Source organism: Chaetodon auriga, chromosome 13 (assembly GCF_051107435.1).
Source record: "Chaetodon auriga isolate fChaAug3 chromosome 13, fChaAug3.hap1, whole genome shotgun sequence".
In the NCBI taxonomy this organism is placed as follows: Eukaryota; Metazoa; Chordata; class Actinopteri; order Chaetodontiformes; family Chaetodontidae; genus Chaetodon; species Chaetodon auriga.
In genome coordinates this window covers 17,338,121-17,360,624 of record NC_135086.1, presented here as the reverse complement: position 1 = coordinate 17,360,624, position 22,504 = coordinate 17,338,121, and the positions used below count along the sequence as shown (strand labels likewise).

Below are 22,504 nucleotides of genomic sequence, written 5' to 3'. Positions count from 1 at the left end.
AAAATTTTGCAAGAAACCACTTCATACAGTAATCTAATTTAACTTACGACGTCAAAGGTAAAAAGAAAAGAAAGGCAACAGTCAATAGGACTGGTTAATTAAACAGACTGGGAGAGAGGGAAAAAGGAGAGAGAGACAGAGACAGACAAGGAATCAGAGCCCAGTTCTATTCTCAGCATTACCTTGACTCTCTGGCAGTGCTGTTTATCAGACAGGAGCCTGTAAAAAATACAGGCCAGCGACGGATCTGAAGGCTTAATTATTTTAGGGACAATTTATATGATTTTCTGTGAGAAAGAAGTAGGAAGAGCTGAGCTGTGAAGGCCAGCCTCCAACCTTGACTCGGACACAGTGATATTGATTTAACCGTGAAAACAGGAGCTGGTGAATTATGATGTCATGACTCAATGCTCTCCTTGCCTCTGTCACTGAAGGAGGATCGGGGGGAGGAGGGGGAGTGGAGGTCAGTGAATGAGAGGCTGAGAAAGACAGGTCGGGATAAAGCAGATGAATTAGAGGTTTATCTTAATTGCTCCTAAGAGGGATCACAGGTTAAGGTTGGCTGCTACCTGAGAGACACAGGGAGGAAGGGGGCTCCGGGGAAATCAGAGGTGATTGCAGAGGAGTTTAACCACAGAGAAAGCAAGCAAAGAAGTTGCAAAGAGGAAAACTGTGATTGGATAATGCAAAAGGTTTTGAGCAGAAGTCCTGACTTATTATGCAGCATGTTTGGTAAAAGGCTTTGGTGATTCTGGTGTGGCCACCTAACAAATACCCTCACGCTGCCACACGAGGGTCTTCACAGAAGGTTGTCTACTGTGGAGAAAGGATGACACTGAGTGCATGGCCACATTCATGAAATAGCAGTAAGCAGGACCTCAGCGTCCCCTGCTGTGCCTCGTTGAAGGACACAGCTATGAATGGAGGCAGGATGAAAAACTTTTGCAGTAGTGCTACAACATTGTTCAGAGGCTGAATGTCTTTGTATTGATTTGGCTGGGAGAGAAAACAGAGAGATTTTTCACATGTTTATATCAAGGACACCGCAGGATAAACAGCCTTCGCCCAGCCTGTCTCTTCTCCTGCTCAAGGCCCAGCCAGCGCAGGTTATAAAAATCCTTATGTCTCAAGGAGAGATTACATTATTGTTGCAAAAGCACAGAATTGAAAAGACAGCAACAGTGCTCTGTCACTCTTTGTCTTGCTCTCGGCTTTCTTTGTTTATTTATCAAATTTGTACAAGATGTAGGCTACTTAAGTAGCTCTCCACTTCACCATCCTTGGTCAGACAGAGGAAATAAAATATCTCTTAAATATGTCTTTAATATATGAAAAAAGACACACTGGCCCCCAGCTCATAATGTGTAGCCAGATATTGTTCAGAACAACAAGTGCTTATTTTAAACTCAGGTCAAAAATGTCCAAAGATAGCGAATATGTTATTTGGGGGATGTGTGTCGAAAAGGGTGCACAATACACCAGGAATATTTACATCTGCTGAATGGAGAGTCCATAAAAACATCATGTCTTGGGTTTGAATTTCACTTGATACTGAATATAATGCATGTATTATAATTACAGAAATGACAGATGTACCAATGTCAATTCTCAAGGGAGCTGTGGTTTTTCCTGCCTTTGAATTCTAATAGCATGTGCTGTAGTGGATGCCCATTCGTCGTAGAATATGTTAAGTAAACCCAAGTAACACAATCAGTTTTTTTTCCAGAGAGTGATTAAAGAAATGTTACACGAAAGATTGCATGGAGTCCAAGAGAGTGGAACAGAGGCCAGCCCAGACGTGACGCTGTGACTTCAGCTCTCCGTATAGAGAGATAAATGCTGAGTGTGAAGTCATTAACTTGATACCGCAGTAATAATGCAAAGCGTAATATAAAATGTGGGGTTTGATTTGATGAAAATCTTAGCGATCATAGAGGAAATAAAACAGGAAGTGGGCGAAGTAAAAGTGGATGTTAATAATACTTGTTCAAACACTTGAAACTGTCCATTCCTGACAAGCAGCCTCTTTGTGGTAATTACTGCCCTCTGTGAGGAGCAAAGTTAGAAATAGTGTGATGCTGTTATGCTGCAAAGTATCTACAAAGGAAGGAAATTGGGTTGGACCGCTGAGACAATATAATACTTGTTCTTTTGTCTCTTTTTTTGTGAAGCACTTTGTGACATCTCCTTTATACAATCATGTGTTCACAAAGTGGTGAACCTCTCTTCATCCTCGCTTGTGATCGACTGAGTCTTTCCAGGATGCCCCTTTCATACCCAATCATGATACTATCACCTGTTACCAATCAACCTGTTTACCTGTGGAATGTTCCAAACAGGTGTTTTTGGAGCATTCCACATCTTTCTCAGTCTTTAGTTGCTCCTGTCCAAACTTGTTTGAAATGTGTTGCTGCATCAAATTCAGAATAAGCAGATATTTACAAAAATCAATAAGGCTGATGAGGGAAAACATTAAATATATTGTTTTTGTGCTGTTTCCAGTTGGGTGCATGTCAAAAAGGATTGGCAAGTTATCCCATTCTGCGTCTGTTTTGGAATCAGGCTTGTAGAAGTTGCACCATCAAGTAAAGTAGCCACAGTCATGGTATCGGCTTCACAGGTCCACTTTGTTCTTAGGTTTCTGTGATATAGAGCAGACTCTTCCTCTGGCCCAGTGCCTGCTGGTTCCCAGCCCAGTTTAAAATTGCTCAGCATGGAGAGGCTGTCTCGCAGCCCTATCCCATAACTTTAAGGATGTGAACACACTTCCCACAACACACAGCACCCTGTTTCTGTTTGTCCACAGTTAGTGAACTGTCATATTTCAGCATTACATATATGAGTTCTGCCCAAGACTCCTCATCATGTTGGCTAAATCCACTAAACTATCCTGATGCAAAAGTGCATTTATACGATTTATCAGACAACACTCAAGCTCTCCTCTCTTCCCCCGACTCCCGTCTGCCAATGACTGATCTGCTGTGAAATATCAGCAGACACACTCTCACAACGAGTTAGTATGTTTTTAACAAAAGAAAATGAATGCAAAAAGATTCTTCACGCGTATGTACACACACACACACACACACACACACACACACACACACGTTAGGTTTTCATTTGGTTTGGGGACATTACAAAGACTTACATCAACCTTAACCTAAACTTAAACCTAAACCTAAACCTAAACCTAAACCTACCCTCACCTTAACCTAAACCCAAATCTTCACCCTAAAACTGAATGATTTACATTATGGGGACCTGCATTTTATCTGAGTCCCCACAATGTGACTGTGTTAACAGATTTATGGCCCCACAATGTGAGTAATACATCGACACACAGACACACATACACACACACGCCTATCCGTGATCTGCACTTCTTAAAATAATTGCCGTGACACCCAGACAGTCGGAGTCAGACAGCATCAGCCACACTGCAGCTTTGTGTCTCACGCTGAAATTTGGAGCAAGGTCAGTACCAAAGACGCTATTTACTCATACTTGGACAAGGGGCATGGGAAAGTGAGCGCAGAGCACATGCAGGAATTAAAGTGGAAAGGAAAGACAGAGTACAGTAAATAGGGTTTCAGTGTTTGAGGATGGTAAGTCGGTTTCATGAAGACGTTGCTTCAAAAACAGTAATCAAAGAAATAATTGCGATTGCTTCAACTTTGTTCCAAACATCCTCTTGGATTTCTCACAACCTCACAGCTGAATTGACTGAAGGAACATCTTTTGTCGCTCTGTTTCATCTGTCTCTACAACCACCACTTTGAAACTCTTTTTCAACATGGGCCAATTGCTCAAGTAAATACACAAAATGTTTTCAATAAGTGAGCATTGTTATGCTATGTTCTTTCGCAGCAGTAAGCATTTCCTGAAGGCTGATTGCACAAATGAAATTTTGAGGTTGCCATGACCCAAGAAGACAGTTCTTTGGCGCATTCAGCCGAGCCGGCCTTGAAACACAAGGGTGGAGAAAAACACAAGGCTTTTTACCAAACACTCGGGGCTTAGACACCCACAGACACTCTAAGACAGGTCTCTGAAACTTAAGAGGACAACTTTGTATGATTCAAGGCTTTGCATCAAATGGCTCCCCTGGAAAAGTCTTGTACTGTATTGTTTGTTGATTTGTTGGGCGCTCTTCTGGCGGTTGCTATAGTGACTGCCTCCATTTTCTCTCTGTGGCTGCTCACATAAAGGACTGTGTCCTTGTCTCCATAATAGTTACAAATTGAATACTGCACTTTCCAAGGACTCATGTCACCAACTTACAGCAGAGTGAGTGTGTGAGTGCATGTGTGTGCGTGTGCGTGTGTGTGTGCGTGTGTGTGTATGTGTGCGTGTGTGTGTGTGTTGGAGAGGAAGAAAGAAGACAAGTTTGCATTAATGCAAGGTAAAATGTCCATTTTTTTAATTTTCTTTTTACTTAGTCTTGGTTTATTTTATAAATCAGACAATATGAAAAAGATATTAATGCAATTATATAAACAGCACAAACACTGAAATCAGTGAGGAAAAAACACATTGCTTAAAGACACAACAACACACAAGATAGATTAAGAGAAACAAATAAGCAGGAAAATGAAAACCAAATGACTTGAAGGGTCAACATGAAAGTGCATCCGAGATATTATAACTCACACTGTTAGCACTAATGAATTGCATGAGCGCCACCAAGTCACCACCCATTCATCTTTTAACTAGAAATACTGAATAATAGCTTGAATGAGGAGAGAGAAGGTATGTGAAGGAACTGTGGTCATAAAAGGAATCATTTTCTTCTCATAAGCTATCAGTAGCTGCCAAATTAGTTTGAAGTGCTCACTCAAGTCTTACAAATATCTGAAAGTCAGACCAGTTTTTCTCAATTTTGAGGAATTGCATCAAGTCTCTTTCTGTCTCGACAAGTCCCAGGGCCGTACTTATCGTGCATGTAATTGAGGGTCAAATATGGTCATAACGACAATTTGTACAATGTCATCAGTGACATCATAACAGCAGATTCTGCTCCCTCCAATTTTCGCTCCATGGCAATGGCTTTGAAAAGACCACAACCAAAATGGTGCTAGTCGTCCTCTCCACACGAAGCGCTTTGTTAAGGTTAGAGAAAGACTGTGGTTTCAGCTAAATGTTAATCAAAACGCAGTGTCTCAATAGACCGTCTTCTTTCCTTAACCTGCGGCACTAAAACAGACCCATAAAAAGTTTAATAATGCTGTCGTCACTACATGCAGATACCATATCGCAGTGGTAATTGAGTTGTTTCTATGCACATTTTGAAATGATGCATTCGAAAAGCTTGATGAAAACAGCAAAATTAACAAAAAAAAAATGATCAGTTTCACAAAAAACTTTTTACACTCACTTGATGTGGTTTTTGCCTTTTCAAAAAACCGGCAACTCATGTTGCGTCTGGTTTTCAACATTCTTCCTCTTGCTCTGTTTATTGTAGCCTATGCGCTACATAGCTCAAACTGACAACTTCCAACGAAACTATGCATTGCATAGCCGAGTTTATTCGTTCCACGGCAGTTGCACCTAATTCGCATTTTCTTTGCTTCTTCAAAATTTTGCTTAAAATTTGCTTGACAGTAGATATAAACACAACTGCTGTGCTCAGTGTCAACATCTTTGTAACTTGCCATATATGTTAATTGACAATATTCCCTCATCGTGTTAATGGATAACAGGATCCAGTGGGATTTTCTTTCAACACCTATTTGCTGTTGCAAATTAGTTGTATATAAACTACACATTTCTAGGGATGGAGTTACATGGAGATATCTTTGTTGATGCCAGGTTAGTGGTATATTGTGGAGGTCAAGGCTATGAAACCCCTGTCTCTGTTCAAACATGCTCTTTGGCACTAGATTTGTGTGCAGTAACACTATCAATGAAGAAAACATCTCAGTGACATACATAACCTCCCTCTGAACAAACGCAGCTTTGCTTATTGTCTAACTGCGACCGTGTCTGTGAACGCGGGTAAACATCTGACGATACAATGGTCCATAGTCTATTTATCTCTCCTCTTGTAACAGTGTTCAATGTCAGTATAGAAACACAGGGTCACTCTGCTCATAACAAACAAAGCATCAGATATGGTGGTTTTTATGCTAAGCACAAATGATTTTTGCTGTTTCAGTCTTCTGTTCCTACATGTTGTGATAAGATATGTTGTTTTGAGACACGTAACAAGGCGGCATTTCTGGCATTGTGTATGGCAATGGTATTCATCCGCGTTTTCAACCCTATAACACTTGACCTTTGCACCTCAATGATTTTATGCTGTTGGTTGTCTGTCACATCAGTTGTTTACACAATCAACAGCAAATATGTCCAGGTCCTTTTGTTTGCTTTTCATGTCCTGAAACCTCTCATCAAATGCCTGAAGGAGTTCTCACCCTCAGCAGCATATTCATGCCCAGTTGCACTTGCCACAGCTGCTTTAATTTCACTTCAAATTATTTCACATTTGAAAGCAGAGAGCTGAGAACTTTGAGAGGTACTTGGTAATGTCCACCATGAAGGCCAAATCACACAGACGCGCTATCACTGAGTGTCCACGTCAGGGTTTACCTTCATCTCCATGAATTATTTCAGACAGTTTCACCTTGTTCGGTACTTGCAGCTCCACAGCAGCAACAAGGCAGTCCTTCACACATTCTCCTTCTGAATGGAGTTTCAGCTTCTAGGCTATTAGTCTGCTCGTCACAAAACTTACCAGCATAACACCGTCTCTGTCTGAACAGTGTCTTGAGAAAGCTGCTTGATGGACATCCAAACTCTGCAGAAGAGCATTAACTTTATCCAAGCACATTTGTCTTTGCAGCTCATCCAGTTCAGCGTGTTTCAACCTGGAATGATGCTCGAGATTTGGCTCTTCCTCACTAGAGCTAAGTTAGGCACACTGCTCTGCCTTTTACTTCAACGGAAAGAAATTTTCTTTTACGGCAGAAAAAGGTAATTGCTGTCTCGAGGATTTTTTTGTATTTCTGAGCTGCCTTTTTTTTTTTTTTTTTTTTGCAATTCTGAAGTGCCTCATGGGCTGGATCACGTCGTCTCACAGGCTGCGTATGGCCCGGAGGCCAGACATTCCCCATCCCTGCTTTATATAATCATGTGTTCACAAAGTGGTGAACCTCCCTCCATCCTTGCTCGTGAATGATTGAGCCTTTCCAAATGCCTTTGAAATGTGTTGCTGGCATCAAATTAAGAATTCAGCACATATTTACAAAGATCACTGAAATTGATGAGTTTTAAACATTAAATATATTGTCTTTGTACTGATTTCAATTGAGTGTATGTCAAAAAGGGCGTCAAATATAGCGTGCCATATTTTCAGTGGTTTGTGTGGCCGACAACTACAATTTTAAAAATAAAAGCAAACCGAGTCTAATTAAAACAACCACATATACAGCATTCTGTCAATGTGTTGTAATCAGAAGAGGAACACCAGCTCAAATAATGGTTTTCACCTCTGTATAACTCTAGTCTTTAAATGAGATCCCAGTTTTGGGTGGATACACGGAGTGATGAGCCACAGTGACATCAGTCTGGGGCATGATGCCCCTCAAACTGCAGCCTCAGGCCACTTGCCAACCGAACATGGGAGTCTTGAGTTGAGCCAGACCGCTTGGCAACCAGCTGCCAATAAGAACCCCCTGTGTGTTGATGCTGTATTTCTTTTTCTTTTTTTTCTTTTCTTTTTTTATTGTGTAGCGTTTTGGTCATGCATCACACAAACATCAATCAAACCTGGTAGCAGCTTATTTATTTGTTTAGCTGAATAGAATTTAAAGCCAAAAACCTTATAGTTTGCCAAACAGGGTGTAGCTCTACCTACAGATGACACCAGTTCATCTGTGGATCATTTTCCCAGTGTACAAGTAACTGAGATCTGCTGCATGGATTGTTTGCCTTATGCTGCAGTTTGGTGCTTGCACATCTATCAAAGGACTCGTTTGAACTTTGACCCAGTAATAATACAGACTGCCTGCAGCGGCTGCTTGAAATTCATAATTTGGATGAATGATCTAAATTAAGGATTAGTTCAAAGGATCTTTCAATGTTAAAGGTCCACTCAACTGAGATCTGGAAGATAGGTTTATTACCAAAATAATTTGTAAATAATTAGTTAGGACCTATTATTTGCCTTAAAGGTGGGGTGAGTCATTCTGGAGACAGATTGTTGATATTCACTAAATTTGAAATTCAGTGAATATCTCCTCAAGGTCGTCCAGCTCACCGTTCTGTGTGTGCACAGCCCCGGCTCTGTAAGTGGGAAACAAACAGACTGACTCGGACCGAGCCACACAACACTATTCCAGCAGCAACAGGTGGCGTGCGTTTGCTCGTCGGGGCGGAGGGCAAGACGGACAGTATAGCTGGCATGTTAACATGTAATCGCATGGCGAAGAAGGAGAGACGGCAATATCAACAATTTTTCTACAGAATGACTCACCCAACCTGTGAGAGGTTTTATGAATACAGCCTCAAGGATATCAAAAACTCTTGCTGGATGGGTTTTAGAGGCACTTCAGAGGCCCACAGGATATTGCAGGTGTAAAGAATAGCAATGCCGGTGGCTCAGTCACTTGGTCACTGTTACCAGCTATTTGTGAGGAGTAACAAGGTCAAAACTCTGAAGCTGCATCCATTTTTTTGGAAAATGTACATTCATAGTGTAATATCAAGACAGATTTCACTCTCATGTTAGATATTTTAGGGAGCACAGATGACCTATTATTAGGAATATCAAGCCTGTATTAACAGATTCAGTTGGCCATTTGGGGGCAGCAGTGGAGAACTTTGACATATTTGCACCTTTCAGGTTGGTATGGAAAACTTGAACAGCAGTTTAGAGAGCAACATTATCATTGGGTTAGGGTTAGAAATTCAATATTCACTCTCTTTTAGTTCTGTTTTTGGTCTCCACCAAGATAAACATCTTGTTCTGTAGCTGCTAAATGTGTCTGCCACTTGGTGCTGGGCAGGAAGGGTACAGGGTGTTGTTGTTGTTGTTGTTGAGAACAGTTGCCTGCTGCAGCTAGAAATGGGGTTGATGAGACTGGCAAGACTGAAAACATTAAAATTGCAGAACATTCAGAACAATGAGCTGACAGACTGTGTAACGCCAGGAGAGCTGAGGGGAACTGCAGGTGATACATTTTTGTGTGTTCATGTATACATTCGTATGAGTGCAATCTTGGAACCCATCAGCTATCATCTAACGAGGATTTAGCCTCTGGGAGCAACGGGCAATGACTCAGGCTTATCTGTTCATAGACATTAGTATGAGTGACCCCCCTTCCTATACAGGTAGTTATTTGATTGCTTCTTAATATACAACACAGGAGCACACAAAGTCAGATTTGAAGGATTAAGATCACTCATTAGTACCTGTACCACAGCCGTACAAACACAAATACAGATAAGCTCGGCACAACAAAATGAGGGAGTGAGCGAGAGGCAGCACAGAGGCGGGACACTGCAGTTGTAATGTCCTTGTTGTGGATAAATAGTGTGTTGAACATATGCCACTGGGACGTGAGCTAATTAGCCAAGGTTGAGTGGGACCCTGGGGATGGGGGGTGAGGGGGTGGCAGGGGGGGGTTAACATGTAAGGAGGAGGGAGGAGAAGAGGAAGAAGCTGCCAAGGTCAAACCCATGAGTGTGCATGTGCTACCAAATCTTTACAGCACAATAGTTCCCCAGTGCCGCTCTGATGGGTCCTCAAGACACTTTGACAATACGTAGCTTCCTGTCAATTATCTCACTTACTCCAGTAAGTCAGAAAGAATTTACTCAACAGAAGTGTTGTAAAAATACATTTGGACATAACGGCAATCAAAATGCAGATTGCCTCACCTGATTCCTGTATGCACATCCCATTTACGTGCCTCCATCCCTCTTTCCTTCTCCTGCCCTGTCCTTCTATCTCTGCTTGTCCTTGTGATCTATTTGTCTTGTCCAAATATGTCACGCCATGAAACAATGTTCCTTTTTCATATGTATAGCCATTACTGAGACTACATGCAAGACATGCGTGCACCAGTGTGTATGTGACATGATGTGTGGAAAGGCTACTGAGTGAATTATGAAATATTGTAGCTGTGGAGAAATAATTTATGTCCCTCCTATCTCATTCTTTATTGGTCTCACAGTGACTACAGTATGAATATTTTGCCTTACAGCACATCGAGGACAGGGTCATGTTTGCATAAGGAGGTAAATTATGACACTAATAACAATGTCGGCGTGCCAGGAAGGGACGTGGGAGGAGGTGAGGATGAGGGGGGTGAGTGGAAAACAGGGAAGGGCTCACATATGGGAAAGACCAAGGTGAGGGAAAAGACAAACACACATTTAGAATAAAAATCAAGGAAATGACAAAGTCTGAGTGATAGAATGCAGCAAAACGACTGATTTTCATTCCCATCCCAAAAATTCTCATTAAATTTGTCACTGAGGTTTTCTTTATTTGTGAGTTGTGCACCTTGAGCAACAATAAACACATTTTCAGACTTCTGTAATCGATTTACCGACAGGCACTGAGTCATGCTGTCTGACTTTGCTTTGCTTCTGTGATACTTGTGTGATTAAAGACCACGAGGCCTTGAAAATGCGATGTTTTTTATCTTTTAATATGCCAACCTGAAAGTATTGAACTTTCTTCTTTTTTGAAGCGCTGTGATATTACTCATCATCCTCTGAAAACCTCAGAAATCACTTCCAGACAATAAGTTTTATGCAGTTTTTCTACAGCGCTTCTACTCCACTACATGTCAGAGGCCAATCTGCATCTCTTTAGTTATCTTTTGTACAAAGCAATCAAAGATCAACTTTTAATAAAAACCTTTGAATTTCAAACACTAACCTCTCTTTGCTGTTTGGCTCCATATGTGCCTCTTTTCATACAGTGTTTCAGTGTTAGCATGGCGAACTTCACTTACACGTGAGAGTTATTTCAAACTTGCATTGTGCTGCACGAGCATAACATACATGATTGAAAAGGCCAAACATCTACATCATGCACAGAAATCCTGTACATTTTTCCCATTTTATTCAAGCCAATTAACCTTGAGCTTTTCATGGAGGTATAGAGAAAATAGCTTTTTTTTTTTCACAGCTTTTACACAAGGTAGTGAAAGACAGAGTGTTTAAGGGTGTGCAGATATTGTGCTCAAACTTTGAGGCAGTGTGATGTTTAGTTCGGTCCAGATTCCACAAGAGAAAAGTATCTTTGCAGCAAGGGCAGAACAGGAAAAAAAAAAGGAAAGGAAATACAAAAATGGACCGTAAGACAACTAGAATATTAAAAGTGTTGGTAGTATGCATGCAGCACATGAAAAGGTTCATGTGATTAAAAACAAAGAAAAACTGCGATAATAAGAATAAGGATGAGATAACGTATTTATTGCATATTTTCAAAAGAAAGTCTTGAATTTCTTACACGTAATTTTCAGAAACCATATTTCTGACCTGAAAGGAGCATGACATACTCCTTAACAACAAAGAAGGCTGTTGCTAACCACTTATTTCACTCAGCACAGCGAGAACGCTGCCCAGTTGATTCCTGTCTGGCACATTTAAGTCGCCTTAACAAATCACTAAGACGACAGGATGAACCTCTGCAATAACAGCAACTTTCTCTAAACTTTACAAACCTCCACAAAACCCTGGACATGTGTGTGAACAATTTTCAAGTCAGATTCGCTCTTAAAGGTCTTGTAACAAAAGACAGATAAAGACAAGAAACTACAAGTCGTGTGCTCAGAACGTGTGTGTGTGTGTGTGTGTGTGTGTGTGTGTGTGTGTGTGTGTGTGGCTGATAATAACCATAATCCATTTCTCATTAAGAAGACCACGAGAACAAAGTATTAGAAAAGGTTTGGGAAAACACTCATGCATCACCCACTTTACAGAAGAATATATGGCCAACAAGGTCCACAAATCAACATAATGTAAAAACCACCAAAATGCTGTATAAACACATCTAGTAAAGAAGAATAAATATGTGAGTGGATAAAAATCTTTTTTTCCAGCCAGTTGCCAACAACAGTCACGTGGGTGCTCTGTGCTGTGATATATAGTCATGCATTACCACATTATGTTCCCCAGCTCTTTGAGCGCCAGATCCTGCTGCCCCGCTGTCTCTCAAGGTCTCTCTCTGTCTGCTCTACCTTAGCCAAGGTCACCCGCGCCGCTGCAGGCTCCCTGCAACCTTGAGCGGCTAACTGACCGGGAAATGTGTGTTCTCCCATTCCACCACCTACGTATCCCCGTGTCAATCAGCCAGATACAGAGCAGAACTGCCATTAAATGTTCCAGCTTGCTGCCACTTGGACATTAGGTCACTTCAGTAGATGTAATCTAAAAAAAAAAAAACGCATTTGGTCAAGGCCACCCATGAAATTAGGAGAAACCGTTCAGCTTCCGGGCAAATCATAATTGAATTAAGTGCCTTGAGGCACCAGCTGTAGTCTGAGATGCTGCCACCGGTGTTCATGTGTCTGTCAATGAGCTTTTTTTTCTTTTCTATTGTAACTGTATGGGTATGTGGAGTTGTGTACTGCATTTATTTTATTTTTTTTTGTCCTTTATGCTTAAACTGAGGCTGCATGTGCTGTATTGTTCCAGCCATTCCATCTGCACTGAGCTTCATTCCACCAGCCCAGTGGTATCAAAAGGAGCTTGAAACTTTATGGGCAAACTAATTCATGAGTTAAAATAGTAAGATAATAAAAGAAACTGGAAATATGTATGTGTGTGACTGTGTACGCGTGTGTCTCTGTGTGTGTATCCATGTCTAATCCAGTAAAGAGCTTCAAACTATCTTGACTTTGAGTACACCTTGAAAAATTGTGATAGAGGTTCTTAAATCACACAGTCACAAAGGAAGGAAAATATAAGTAAACAGTATATGACTGTTCCAATTAACAAGGCCACATACTAAAAGCTTTTTAAATAAAGGCAAGCCACGGAGTGCTACAGAGCATTAAAGCCACAATAGTGAGAGTGTATCTGGGACCTTGGCTTTGATATGAAATCTTGTGGCCTTGCCTTTACCGCCCTCCATGGTAAAAGCTCTTTGTGACAAGGAAATTACTTTATGAACCTCTGAAAGACGCTCCAACACTTCAACCTCCCTGTTAGTTTCATTGCTAGACCATGAGAGGAGTGTTTTTTTCTCCATTTTTGAAATCACTGCAGCTTGCCATTCGTTTTAATCAGTCTCTGTCCCTGCTCTTATTTCATGGCTTCTCCTTCATGCTTTGGCCTTAGCCTCACTTTTTCTTACAGAGAAAAACTACTACTAATTACAGAAAATTAAAAAACTCTTCGCCTTTCAATTCATATTGTACAACCCGAATTCCAAAAAAGCTGTTATGCTTTATATCACATATGTATATATACTGTATATATACATTATATATTTACAAAAATCAGTGAAGTTGATGAGGGGAAACATTAAATGTATTATGTACTGTTACTATATTCTTATGCTGTTTTCAATTGAGTATATATCAAAAAAGGATTAGCAAATTATCACCTTCTGTTTTTTAGATTTTACACAGCATCCCAGTTTTGGGGGGAATCGGGGCTGTATTTGAACCCAAATCAGTAAAACACACTAGAATCTGTTGACAAAGAAACATATGTCATCTGTGTAATTTGGTCAAGTTGAAGGTTTGTGAGTAAACATTCACAGTCTGTGTGTGTATAAGCAATATGTAGCTTTACCTTCAACCCTTAAACAATTCCTAACCTCCACTGGAACAAGAGGTCTGTTTTTCATTTTTCCAAGGTCTGTGGAAAACCGTTTTGAATACGCTCACACTGCTGGGCTCGGCATTGAGTGAATCATATTTATATGTGAGCATGTTTTTGTTTAGGTCTATAAGGATTTGGTTCCTTTAACATGTACCTGGAATGTTCAATCCGGATAGAAGCAGAAATACCAAACATGTGTCTCTGTGGCCTTGAGACTTCACAGGGCTCCGACTGCGGCGCTCAGCTCGGTAAACACAGTTTCCTCCTGTGGCTCTCTGTTTGGACAGGAAACAAGGAAGCTGATCAAACACTGGCTCAGAAGGCCACGGCTGCACTGAGCTGGAATGAAGTTGCAGGTCTTTCAAAGCACTTTGAACAGGGGGAAACGTAAAAAAATACTTTTCACACTTTCAGTGTGCAAATCCATCAGTTTGCAGCCCTGCTGAGTGTCTGATCTGTGCAAGAGCAATGCTTTCCCAAAATAAATCATGCAGCAAAGATAATCTTATCTTCAACTTTTATTTTGTTTACACAGTAGAGGAACCAGTATCACAAACACAGTGTAATATTTGGTGTTAGTGCCTGACTCCCTGCGTGCTGTAGATTTACAACCCAGTCGTTATGACATCATAGATTAGCAGCAGCAGGGTGCAGATGATAGGAAGCATTATCTGGATGGATGGATGGTGGGTGAGGGAGGGGGATAGACAGTGAGGAGGAGGAGGAGGAGGACGAGGAATAAAGGAAAACTGAGGAGAGTGTGTGTGTGTGTGTGTGTGTGTGTGTGTGTGTGTGTGTGTGTGTGTGTGTCAAAGTCATTGAGGTTAATAAGTTAGGTGATAATGCTTCCCCCTTGTGACTGTTTATTAAACTGCAGACTTGTGATCAAGTCATTCATCATTAGCAGGGGAGCAGGGGAAGAAGCACAAATGATCAACAGGCTTATATTTGGGTATATATTTATAATATATGAAATTACAATATAATATGAATTTGAATGTGGCATTCTATCTGTTTAATTGTACAGTATCAAGTGACTGGGCTTTGTCCCGTCCTCAGGTCGATGGCCAACAAACATCAATACTCTGAACATGAAACACCAAGTGTGAAAGGTGAAAAGTGAAAGGTCCAGTGCGTCGGATTTAGTGACATCTAGTGGTAAGGTTGCAGATTGCAACGAACTGAATACCATTCACCTCATCCCTCCCTTCCCAAGTGTGTAAGAAAACTTACTACGCCTGCAATAAACAATGTGAAAGATGTTCGTTAGAGCCAGTGTTTGCCTTGTCCTTTCTGGGCTTCTGTAGAAATATGAAGGTGCAATATGGCTGACTCTGTGGAAGAGGACCTCCTCCCTCTGTAGATATAAAGGCCTCATTCTAAGGTAAATAAACACAACCATTCTTATTCTTAAATATGGCAACATATTTGTGAATATTATATAATGCTTTCATTGCTTTCAACACAAAAAAGACCTACTTAAAAATGTTACAAGCACATCTACTCCTCCTTCCTGCAGATGCTGAATAAGCAAATATTTCAAGAGTTTAAGTGCTGAACACAAGATGTCTCCTACTTCATTTTTAGTGTTTGTGAGCTGGAGGTTTCACATTCCCACTTGTGTAAACTGCATATCGAACCACCAATTGATGTCATAAAATCCTGTTCTTGCATGCACGTGTTCAACTTAAACAGAGAACCAGGTGAACGTAAAAACAACCTTTTAGTGTCGAACTCTGCACATACAACATTGTGCACAGCGAAGGTCAAACATCCAAGCGAGGTAACAATAAGCAAAATACACTTTTGAGTGGAGGTTGTTGAGTTTATTCCATTGAATAAACAAAAGTGGGGCAAATCTGATGGTTTTCCAGCTGTTTTGAATCATTTTCTAAATGACAGGGACACTGTGGTCTTCTGCACCTAAACACAGACAGATATTAATATCAGACGAAGAAATGATAATCAGACGTGCAGTGTTCATGTTTCTTCAAAGATGTGGCCAGCTGTGCAAAAAGTGGGATGTTGACATGTTGTTCTGTTAGAAATGAAGAAAAAAAGGGAAGGCACACTTTCAGTTTTCAGTTCCTGTCTTTACTGTCCTTTAGAAAGTCACAACGGCACACCACAGGCACAGACACCAGTTGCATGACTGCATATTAGAATAGTGATGCATAAATACAGCACACTCTCCAGGTAATTACTAATTACATACAGAATCTGCTTTCAACATCAACCTCTCAACAGCCCTTAAAAGAAAAAACTAAGTGAAATGTGGTTGAGCTTCATCTTATTTGTGGGTGATAGAAACTATAATGAAAGGGAGAATTGGATAAGAGAGTTCCTTGACACAGGGGTTACTCCTCTGTATTCTCTGTGAGCTGCTCCCTGGATGCCTCATTTGAAATCTGCAGCAATGGAGTACTGATCTCACTTGACTGCTTGTCACCAGCCACTCGCAGCAGGCAACTGAAAACCATGTCCTTGGCCAGGCCGGCTTCCAGGTTCCCTTCCCGACTCAGCTGCAAAGTGATCTGGTCTAGGCTGGTCAGGACCAACTCTGAGCACAGCAGAGGACAAATGGGGCCAGTGTCAGAATCCCCCTCCCTGGCCATGTTCTCCATCATGTATTGCTGGTACAAATCCATGACTTTCTGCTCCAGATAGTGATTTAGAAGAGAGTTGGAGAATGGACCTTCACGCTCCTGGAACAAAAAGCTCCGATCACGGGTGCTCCCCAGTCTCCAGCGGTTTGAACCTCCCCTCAATGGATGCAGAAGCCCACCCTGAGATGCCTGTCCTGGGGGAGAATCCTCCACTGCTGGGAGGACATCACAGGACTGGAGGAAGGGGCCGGCGGCCTGTGCGTCAGTACAGAGCCGGAGCTCACCATCGTTGGCCGAGCGAGGCAGCACCTGCTCGCCTCTAATATAGAGGTCGCTGTAGTTTTGGCAGATGCTCTGGCAGAAGGAGGGAACCAAGAAAGGGGAATCACCATCTGAGCAAGCCTGAGCTGGGATCTCTATCTCTGGAGAGCTCTGTCTGTCTGGCCGAGCTCTGGGGAGATCTGAGGACTGCAGCGGAGAAATGTACAACTCCACTGAATCCCCCCCGCTGTCCGAACAACCTGTCTGCTCGGGGGGACTGTGATGAACAAGTGGAGTGTGTCTGGTGGAGCCTGGCATGGGGGTAGCAGCTGCACTTGGCAGCTCATAAGCACTCTTGAGAGCCTTCTGAGGAGGGAGGGGATCCAGCTCCCCCAGTTCACCATAGGTCATGCTCAGCAATATGCCTTCACAAAGCATGGCTGCGACAGAGAGCACACGGAGTGAGCCGAGTTATCAAAACACACAGACATTGCGCTGCCTATTGTTCATATTCTGTGTTCAGTTAAATATGTGAATACATTTCTGTGTGTGGCTACAGCTGCATTTCATTGTACAATCCTGCATCTATAATGACAAATAAAACAAACTGCACGTTAGTATTCGACATGTGGAAGATGACATGACAGTGGTATTGATCCTCCCATCAAACTCTCTGCCAAATTGTTCTAATAAGTATTAGTAGTAACATTCTACCCCTTTGCTTCTACTTGTGGCATTTAGAAATACGCACACGTACATACATACATACATACATACAACAAAAATGCATATAAAACAGCTCAAAACACTGTGATATATCTTTCGTGCCACATGAATAATCCCGCTTTAAGAGCACTTTCAGCTGAGTCTAAAATGATCCAGATTGTGATCCATTTTGACCCCCAGACAGAAAAAGACAATCGTCATATATCTGTGAAGCAGACGTCTTCCTACCTCCGTCACGGTCTCTCAGCTTCCACGTGTCTTTTTAATCTTTATCACAGCAAAGTGCTTCTTACAGAAGTCGCATTTTCTATTGATACAGCCAACCAAATGTGTACACTGATTTAATTCAAGAGCGTGCAGACGTGTGCGAGGCTTGGTTTATACTCACCCCAAGAGGAAGTGGGAATGTCAAATATTTTCTCTTTCTTCCGTTTTCTGCAGACTCTATATTGCAGCTGAGTAAATCATGAATATATTCCCACCCACCATCTTGCCAATTAGTATTTTATTTTCTTAGTATTGTCACAGACAGGCTGGGTATGTTTCTACTTGTGTACGTTACATGTGTTTCACAGCCTCACGTAAGAACAATGTGCCTACCTTCCTCTGCATTAGCTTGACTTCTCGCCAAATGAAGTGAAACAACAGATGTTTTATTCTTATGGACGAGAAATAAGCCATGAAAAGAAACCACAGCAGTTTTGATTTCTTTGTAAAAGAAGCAGGTGTGCGGATGAAAAGCAGAAAAGAAAGTCATATTTAATATGATAGAAATATCAGAAAGCGGCAAGTTGCACAGATGTTGATTCCTGTTTCTGCTGGCTGAGATCACACCATCCACCGTATTCTGAGTTACCTGTGTGTGAGGACAGGGAGGCAGGCAGGTGTTTTAGTCGAATAGCTGCTGTTTGGAGCGTACAGCTTTACTCCTCCTGCCAAGGCAGAAATGTGACTTCATGCACAGTTATGTAACCACAAGTCATCACTTCCTCCTTGAGACTGTGCCTCCTCTTCAGCATGTTTAAGTACGTGCTGAACTTTGCCTGAGATCTTGTGACACTTTAAGTTTATTCTACTTGTTTTTCCTCCTCTCTCCCTTCATGTGATTCTCACCTCTTTCTCTAAATCAGATCTGGTGAAAGTGAAGGAATACTTTCAGGGTACACTCATGGCTGGGATTTGTCCAAGATGAAAGTCCGCTGTCTGCATGTATGACCCGCTTCAGGCTGTTATTCTTTTATTCAGGCTTCCTTTATTCCGCCGGCTTGCAGGAAAGACCGACAATAGAGGAGCGTGACACACGAGAGAGAATGATTAATTATTAATCAGGTGAGGAAACTTGGACAGAAGTCAACATCATATCACTTCTTGTCACAATCTCCAGGTCGCTCCTTCAGCTGAATGTGTTATTTTTGAGCTTTTTGTTTTCATGTAAACCCAAAACATCTGAACAACATCTACAGTTTATCAGACTTTTCAGATCTCCTGTCTTGTCTAACAGGTGGTTTATGGAACAGGTGGACTCACGGCCACCAGCAGTAAAACCACAGGCCCGCTGTTTGTGGCCCTGCTGTCAGTCGGTCCTTTGTCCACTCGGTGTGGTGTGAGTCGGGACATCTGACACAGGGCTGCTGCTCATGGTAGCACACAGTGTAGAGTTACCGGCCCGTCGCTACAGCAGTGTTGCTGAGCAACATCCGATAACATTAAAGACATGTTGAGATCAGGTTCGACAAGTGGCTCAGATCTGCTTTTGTGTCACAACAGAGGCGATTTCAGCACCCTGGACAGCGGCCGGCCACAGTGAACAGCTCCAGTCTGCTATATAGGTTTGTTTGTTTGTTTGTTTGTTTGTTTGTTTGTTGAAATATCGGATGCCCCAATATGGATGGATGCTTCACAAACACTAAGGGATCCGTGGCCCTGAGAGACTCCGTGTAAAAGGGATGTTCAGGAAGATCAACAATGTGTTCCGTCCCAACCATCACGCACACAGGGGGCGGGATGGCGGCGGTGGGTTTCGGTCTGAGCAGGACTACCACAGCGCCTGCACCGTCAGGCTGGTCCGCAGCACCTCCATGCTCGTGGTGGGAGAGAGAGTTCAGACAGCCGCGGGCTCGACTTTGAAACGCAGCAAAAGTACAGTGAGCATCGAGTCGACCTTGTACTATTATCAGAGACAGGAGGACAGGATATGGCTGTACTCTCAGAACCAGAACTGCCTGGAATACCTGGAGGCACTTGTGGCTTTGAGACGGCAGTACACAAAGAGCGTGAGCGACTTGAAGAGTAGCGACGCCAAGGCCACAGTGTCCTCCAAGAAGCCTGCGCCGCCGCCGCCGCCGAAGAAGGACGAACCGGTAAGATGACATCATCTATCACAGAACACAAAGCAGGAAATATCAAAGACAATCATTCTCCCTTTTGTTAAAACCACAGACATCCAGAGCCAAACCCTCCGCCCCTCCAGTCCCCGACGAGGAGGACACTTTGCAGTTCTTTGATGCGGTCATCGCCAGCTGCGACAGCGAACCTCTGCGCAAACCTTACACGGATGATGGACACGCAGATGTGGACTTTATAGGTGAGTTTGGAGTCCTTGTCTTCGACTGTGACGGTCCTGTGGTTTAAGGTGGCACACATACCCTCCATATGCTGCCAGGATCCCCCATCAGTCCCATCAGCAGGGTGAAAGATGCGTTTGACAGTAGAGACCTGGAAGCCTTAAACTAATAACAGAGGTCTGACACATATCGCCTGTTTCTTCCACGACTGAAGTCTAGAGATGGTCAGGCGTTAAGTAACTTGAGCACATTTACTTAAGGACTGTACTTGATTATATAAATCTGAGGTACTTACACTTTACCCAGTACTTCCTACCTTGTAAATTTAGATTTTACATACAAAATAAACTGTACAACAGCAAATAAATTATATAAAATTAGATCAACTTCGACTAATTACAATGAAACCTTATAGACCTTGAACCTTAGAATTATGTATTTCTTCTGGAGTAATATTTTAAATGCAAGTCTTTTACCTGTGCCAGTGTTTGTTGTATTGTAACTTTCACTAAAGGATTTTCAGTGACTGAGGTCACAGATGGACACTCACAGTTTAAATCCCTCATGGTACACCCACACAGGTTTGTTGTCACTCATTGTGCCTGATTAGACCTCCTCCCAGGACCAAGTGTGTGCACAAACCAAGCTTGAGTCACATCTCTATCTCTTTCCCCTCAGTTGGGGATTAATTACACTGCTATCATACTTATTATAACATGTAACACACGTAGTTCCTTGCAACCTCAACTTCAAGGTCAAATCAATAATTAGTTAACATCAGTGTCAGTATCAGTGATTTATAGTTCTCTGAACTGCATCCTTTTATTTGTGATGCTGAAGCAGCTTTTGCTGCAATTACTTATATTTACTTAAATTACTTGTAATGGAATATTTTAACATTGTTATATCACTACTTTTACTTAACTTTACTAACATTATGAGGTTTTGGCTTCAGTGTCACTGATGATGGTAATGAGAGCTCAGTTTGTCCAAGTCTGCATGAACTGGCACACTGAAACTGAATGCAGTCAGTACTCGTGTTATTAATTACATCTGAGCTCTTTTTCATGAAGAACGTTCTTTATCCAACACTGGTTGGATGGGATGGCTAAAGGTCAAGTATGCGTGGGTCATTATTTGCAAGATGATCATTTATGTATTGCTTCTACTCTTTGGGGTCAGCTGATCTGTATCAGCTGAATTTAATCTCACTTAAACACTTGCTCCTTAGGGAGAATCATCTGGATCCAGGAGTGAAAGCAACTGGTCTCTAAGTAACAGCTTTCAGCCTCAGCTCTTCTTGCTCTCATCTCCCACAGTGGCTTCCAGCTCGGCTGAACACGACCTCCACTCCAACTGGGTCTTGCGGGTTCCTCGGGTCGCAGATGACTGTAAGCAGAAAGCGGCTCGTGACTGTGCCAATGAAAGCGCCCCGAAGAAGAAAAACCAGAGTGGGTCCACGAGCAGCCGACTGCGGCTGCAGAGGAACCCGATCCATCTGCCCAAAGTGGTGGAGAGCGCATTCCAGACTCTGCGCTTCAAGCCCAAATTAAAAAAGCAGTGAAGCTTGATGGACATTTGAAACCAGCCGTGCTGCTGATGCAGAGTTCAACCTAGTTTGTATGGATACCATGAACTGCTAACAATCCATCCGGACAATTAATACTTCCATGAAACACTGAAAGGAATTTTAATAAAGTAAATGTAAAAAAAATTAAAATCACCCGTCTGGCTGATGACATCAATTTAAACTTTTCACAGCAGACATTTTGACTGGTCATAGTAAGAAAAGCACATATTTTTAATAACAACATTAACAACGGCTCTGTTCTATGTTCACAGTGTGACAGAGAGCCAGCACGCACTAAACCAGGACCCTGAAGCTGAAGCAGCTAAATGGAATTCAGCCACCACTAACTTTCCAACTGTGACAAATCATAGTATATTCTGAGAAAAAAAGCCTCTCCACTATCATTTGTTTCAGGGATTTTCTAAACTGTTAACTGCACATTAATACAACCATCTCAAAGTCCAGCTGATATGCATCAAAACGATGGCACATTTACCTGAGAACATATAACTTGGATGATTTTTACATTTTGAAATACAAAAAATAAATCCTTCATTCCTTCAGACATCTCAAGATTACTCTGACCCATCAGTTAGACCCATAACATTCCTTTCAAGTGTGCTTTTGAGCCGAGTTAAACGAGAGAAATGTCCAATATTGTGATGGGTGTGGAATTCTGATACCCAGTTTATGGTTCAGATCTGCAGACTGCATTCCTTCCAAGTATCAAAGCCACCAGTAAAATGCAACATGTCCTTCACGGCAGGAAGACTGGCAGAAAGGTAAACATATTTCAGTGCTGCATGAATACCTGTTTCATTTAAGAGTGAGGTTCAGGTTCAGTCTAAAGGCTGAGTTGACTGAACAGTTCAAAACCAGCTATGGTTATTCTGCTCATCGTTGCCCGAGTTAAAATGACCTTAAACAAGGGTTATTTAACAAATGACAAAAGAAAAACACATTTCTGACTTAACCTTTAAGATTCCATTACA

At 41.9% G+C, this 22,504-nt stretch overlaps 2 protein-coding genes across 2 annotated transcripts; one reads left to right on the top strand and one right to left on the bottom strand.

Moving 5' to 3' along the window:
* Positions 1–15,607: 15,607 nt before the first annotated feature.
* LOC143330654 (TLR adapter interacting with SLC15A4 on the lysosome) lies at positions 15,608–17,681 on the bottom strand. The gene is made up of 2 exons (XM_076747371.1): positions 17,607–17,681; positions 15,608–17,092 (listed from the first exon to the last, which is right to left on the bottom strand). The coding sequence occupies exon 2, from the start codon at positions 17,088–17,090 to the stop codon at positions 16,143–16,145; it is 948 nt and encodes a 315-aa protein (XP_076603486.1). The 5' UTR covers positions 17,091–17,092; positions 17,607–17,681; the 3' UTR covers positions 15,608–16,142.
* Positions 17,682–19,077: 1,396 nt separating this feature from the next.
* Positions 19,078–21,758, top strand: c9h13orf42 (chromosome 9 C13orf42 homolog). Its single transcript, XM_076746121.1, has 3 exons — positions 19,078–19,738; positions 19,818–19,962; positions 21,262–21,758. Exons 1-3 carry the CDS (start codon positions 19,325–19,327, stop codon positions 21,504–21,506), a joined length of 804 nt encoding a protein of 267 aa, XP_076602236.1. The 5' UTR covers positions 19,078–19,324; the 3' UTR covers positions 21,507–21,758.
* The last annotated feature ends 746 nt before the right edge of the window (positions 21,759–22,504 follow it).

Bases quoted from the DNA above. Each gene is read 5' to 3' on its own strand.
- LOC143330654 (XM_076747371.1), bottom strand. From the start codon at position 17,090: ATGCTTTGTGAAGGCATATTGCTGAGCATGACCTATGGTGAACTGGGG.
- c9h13orf42 (XM_076746121.1), top strand. From the start codon at position 19,325: ATGTTCAGGAAGATCAACAATGTGTTCCGTCCCAACCATCACGCACAC. The intron at 19,739-19,817 runs GTAAGATGACAT...TTAAAACCACAG, and splicing joins CGCCGAAGAAGGACGAACCG to ACATCCAGAGCCAAACCCTC. The intron at 19,963-21,261 runs GTGAGTTTGGAG...CATCTCCCACAG, and splicing joins CGCAGATGTGGACTTTATAG to TGGCTTCCAGCTCGGCTGAA.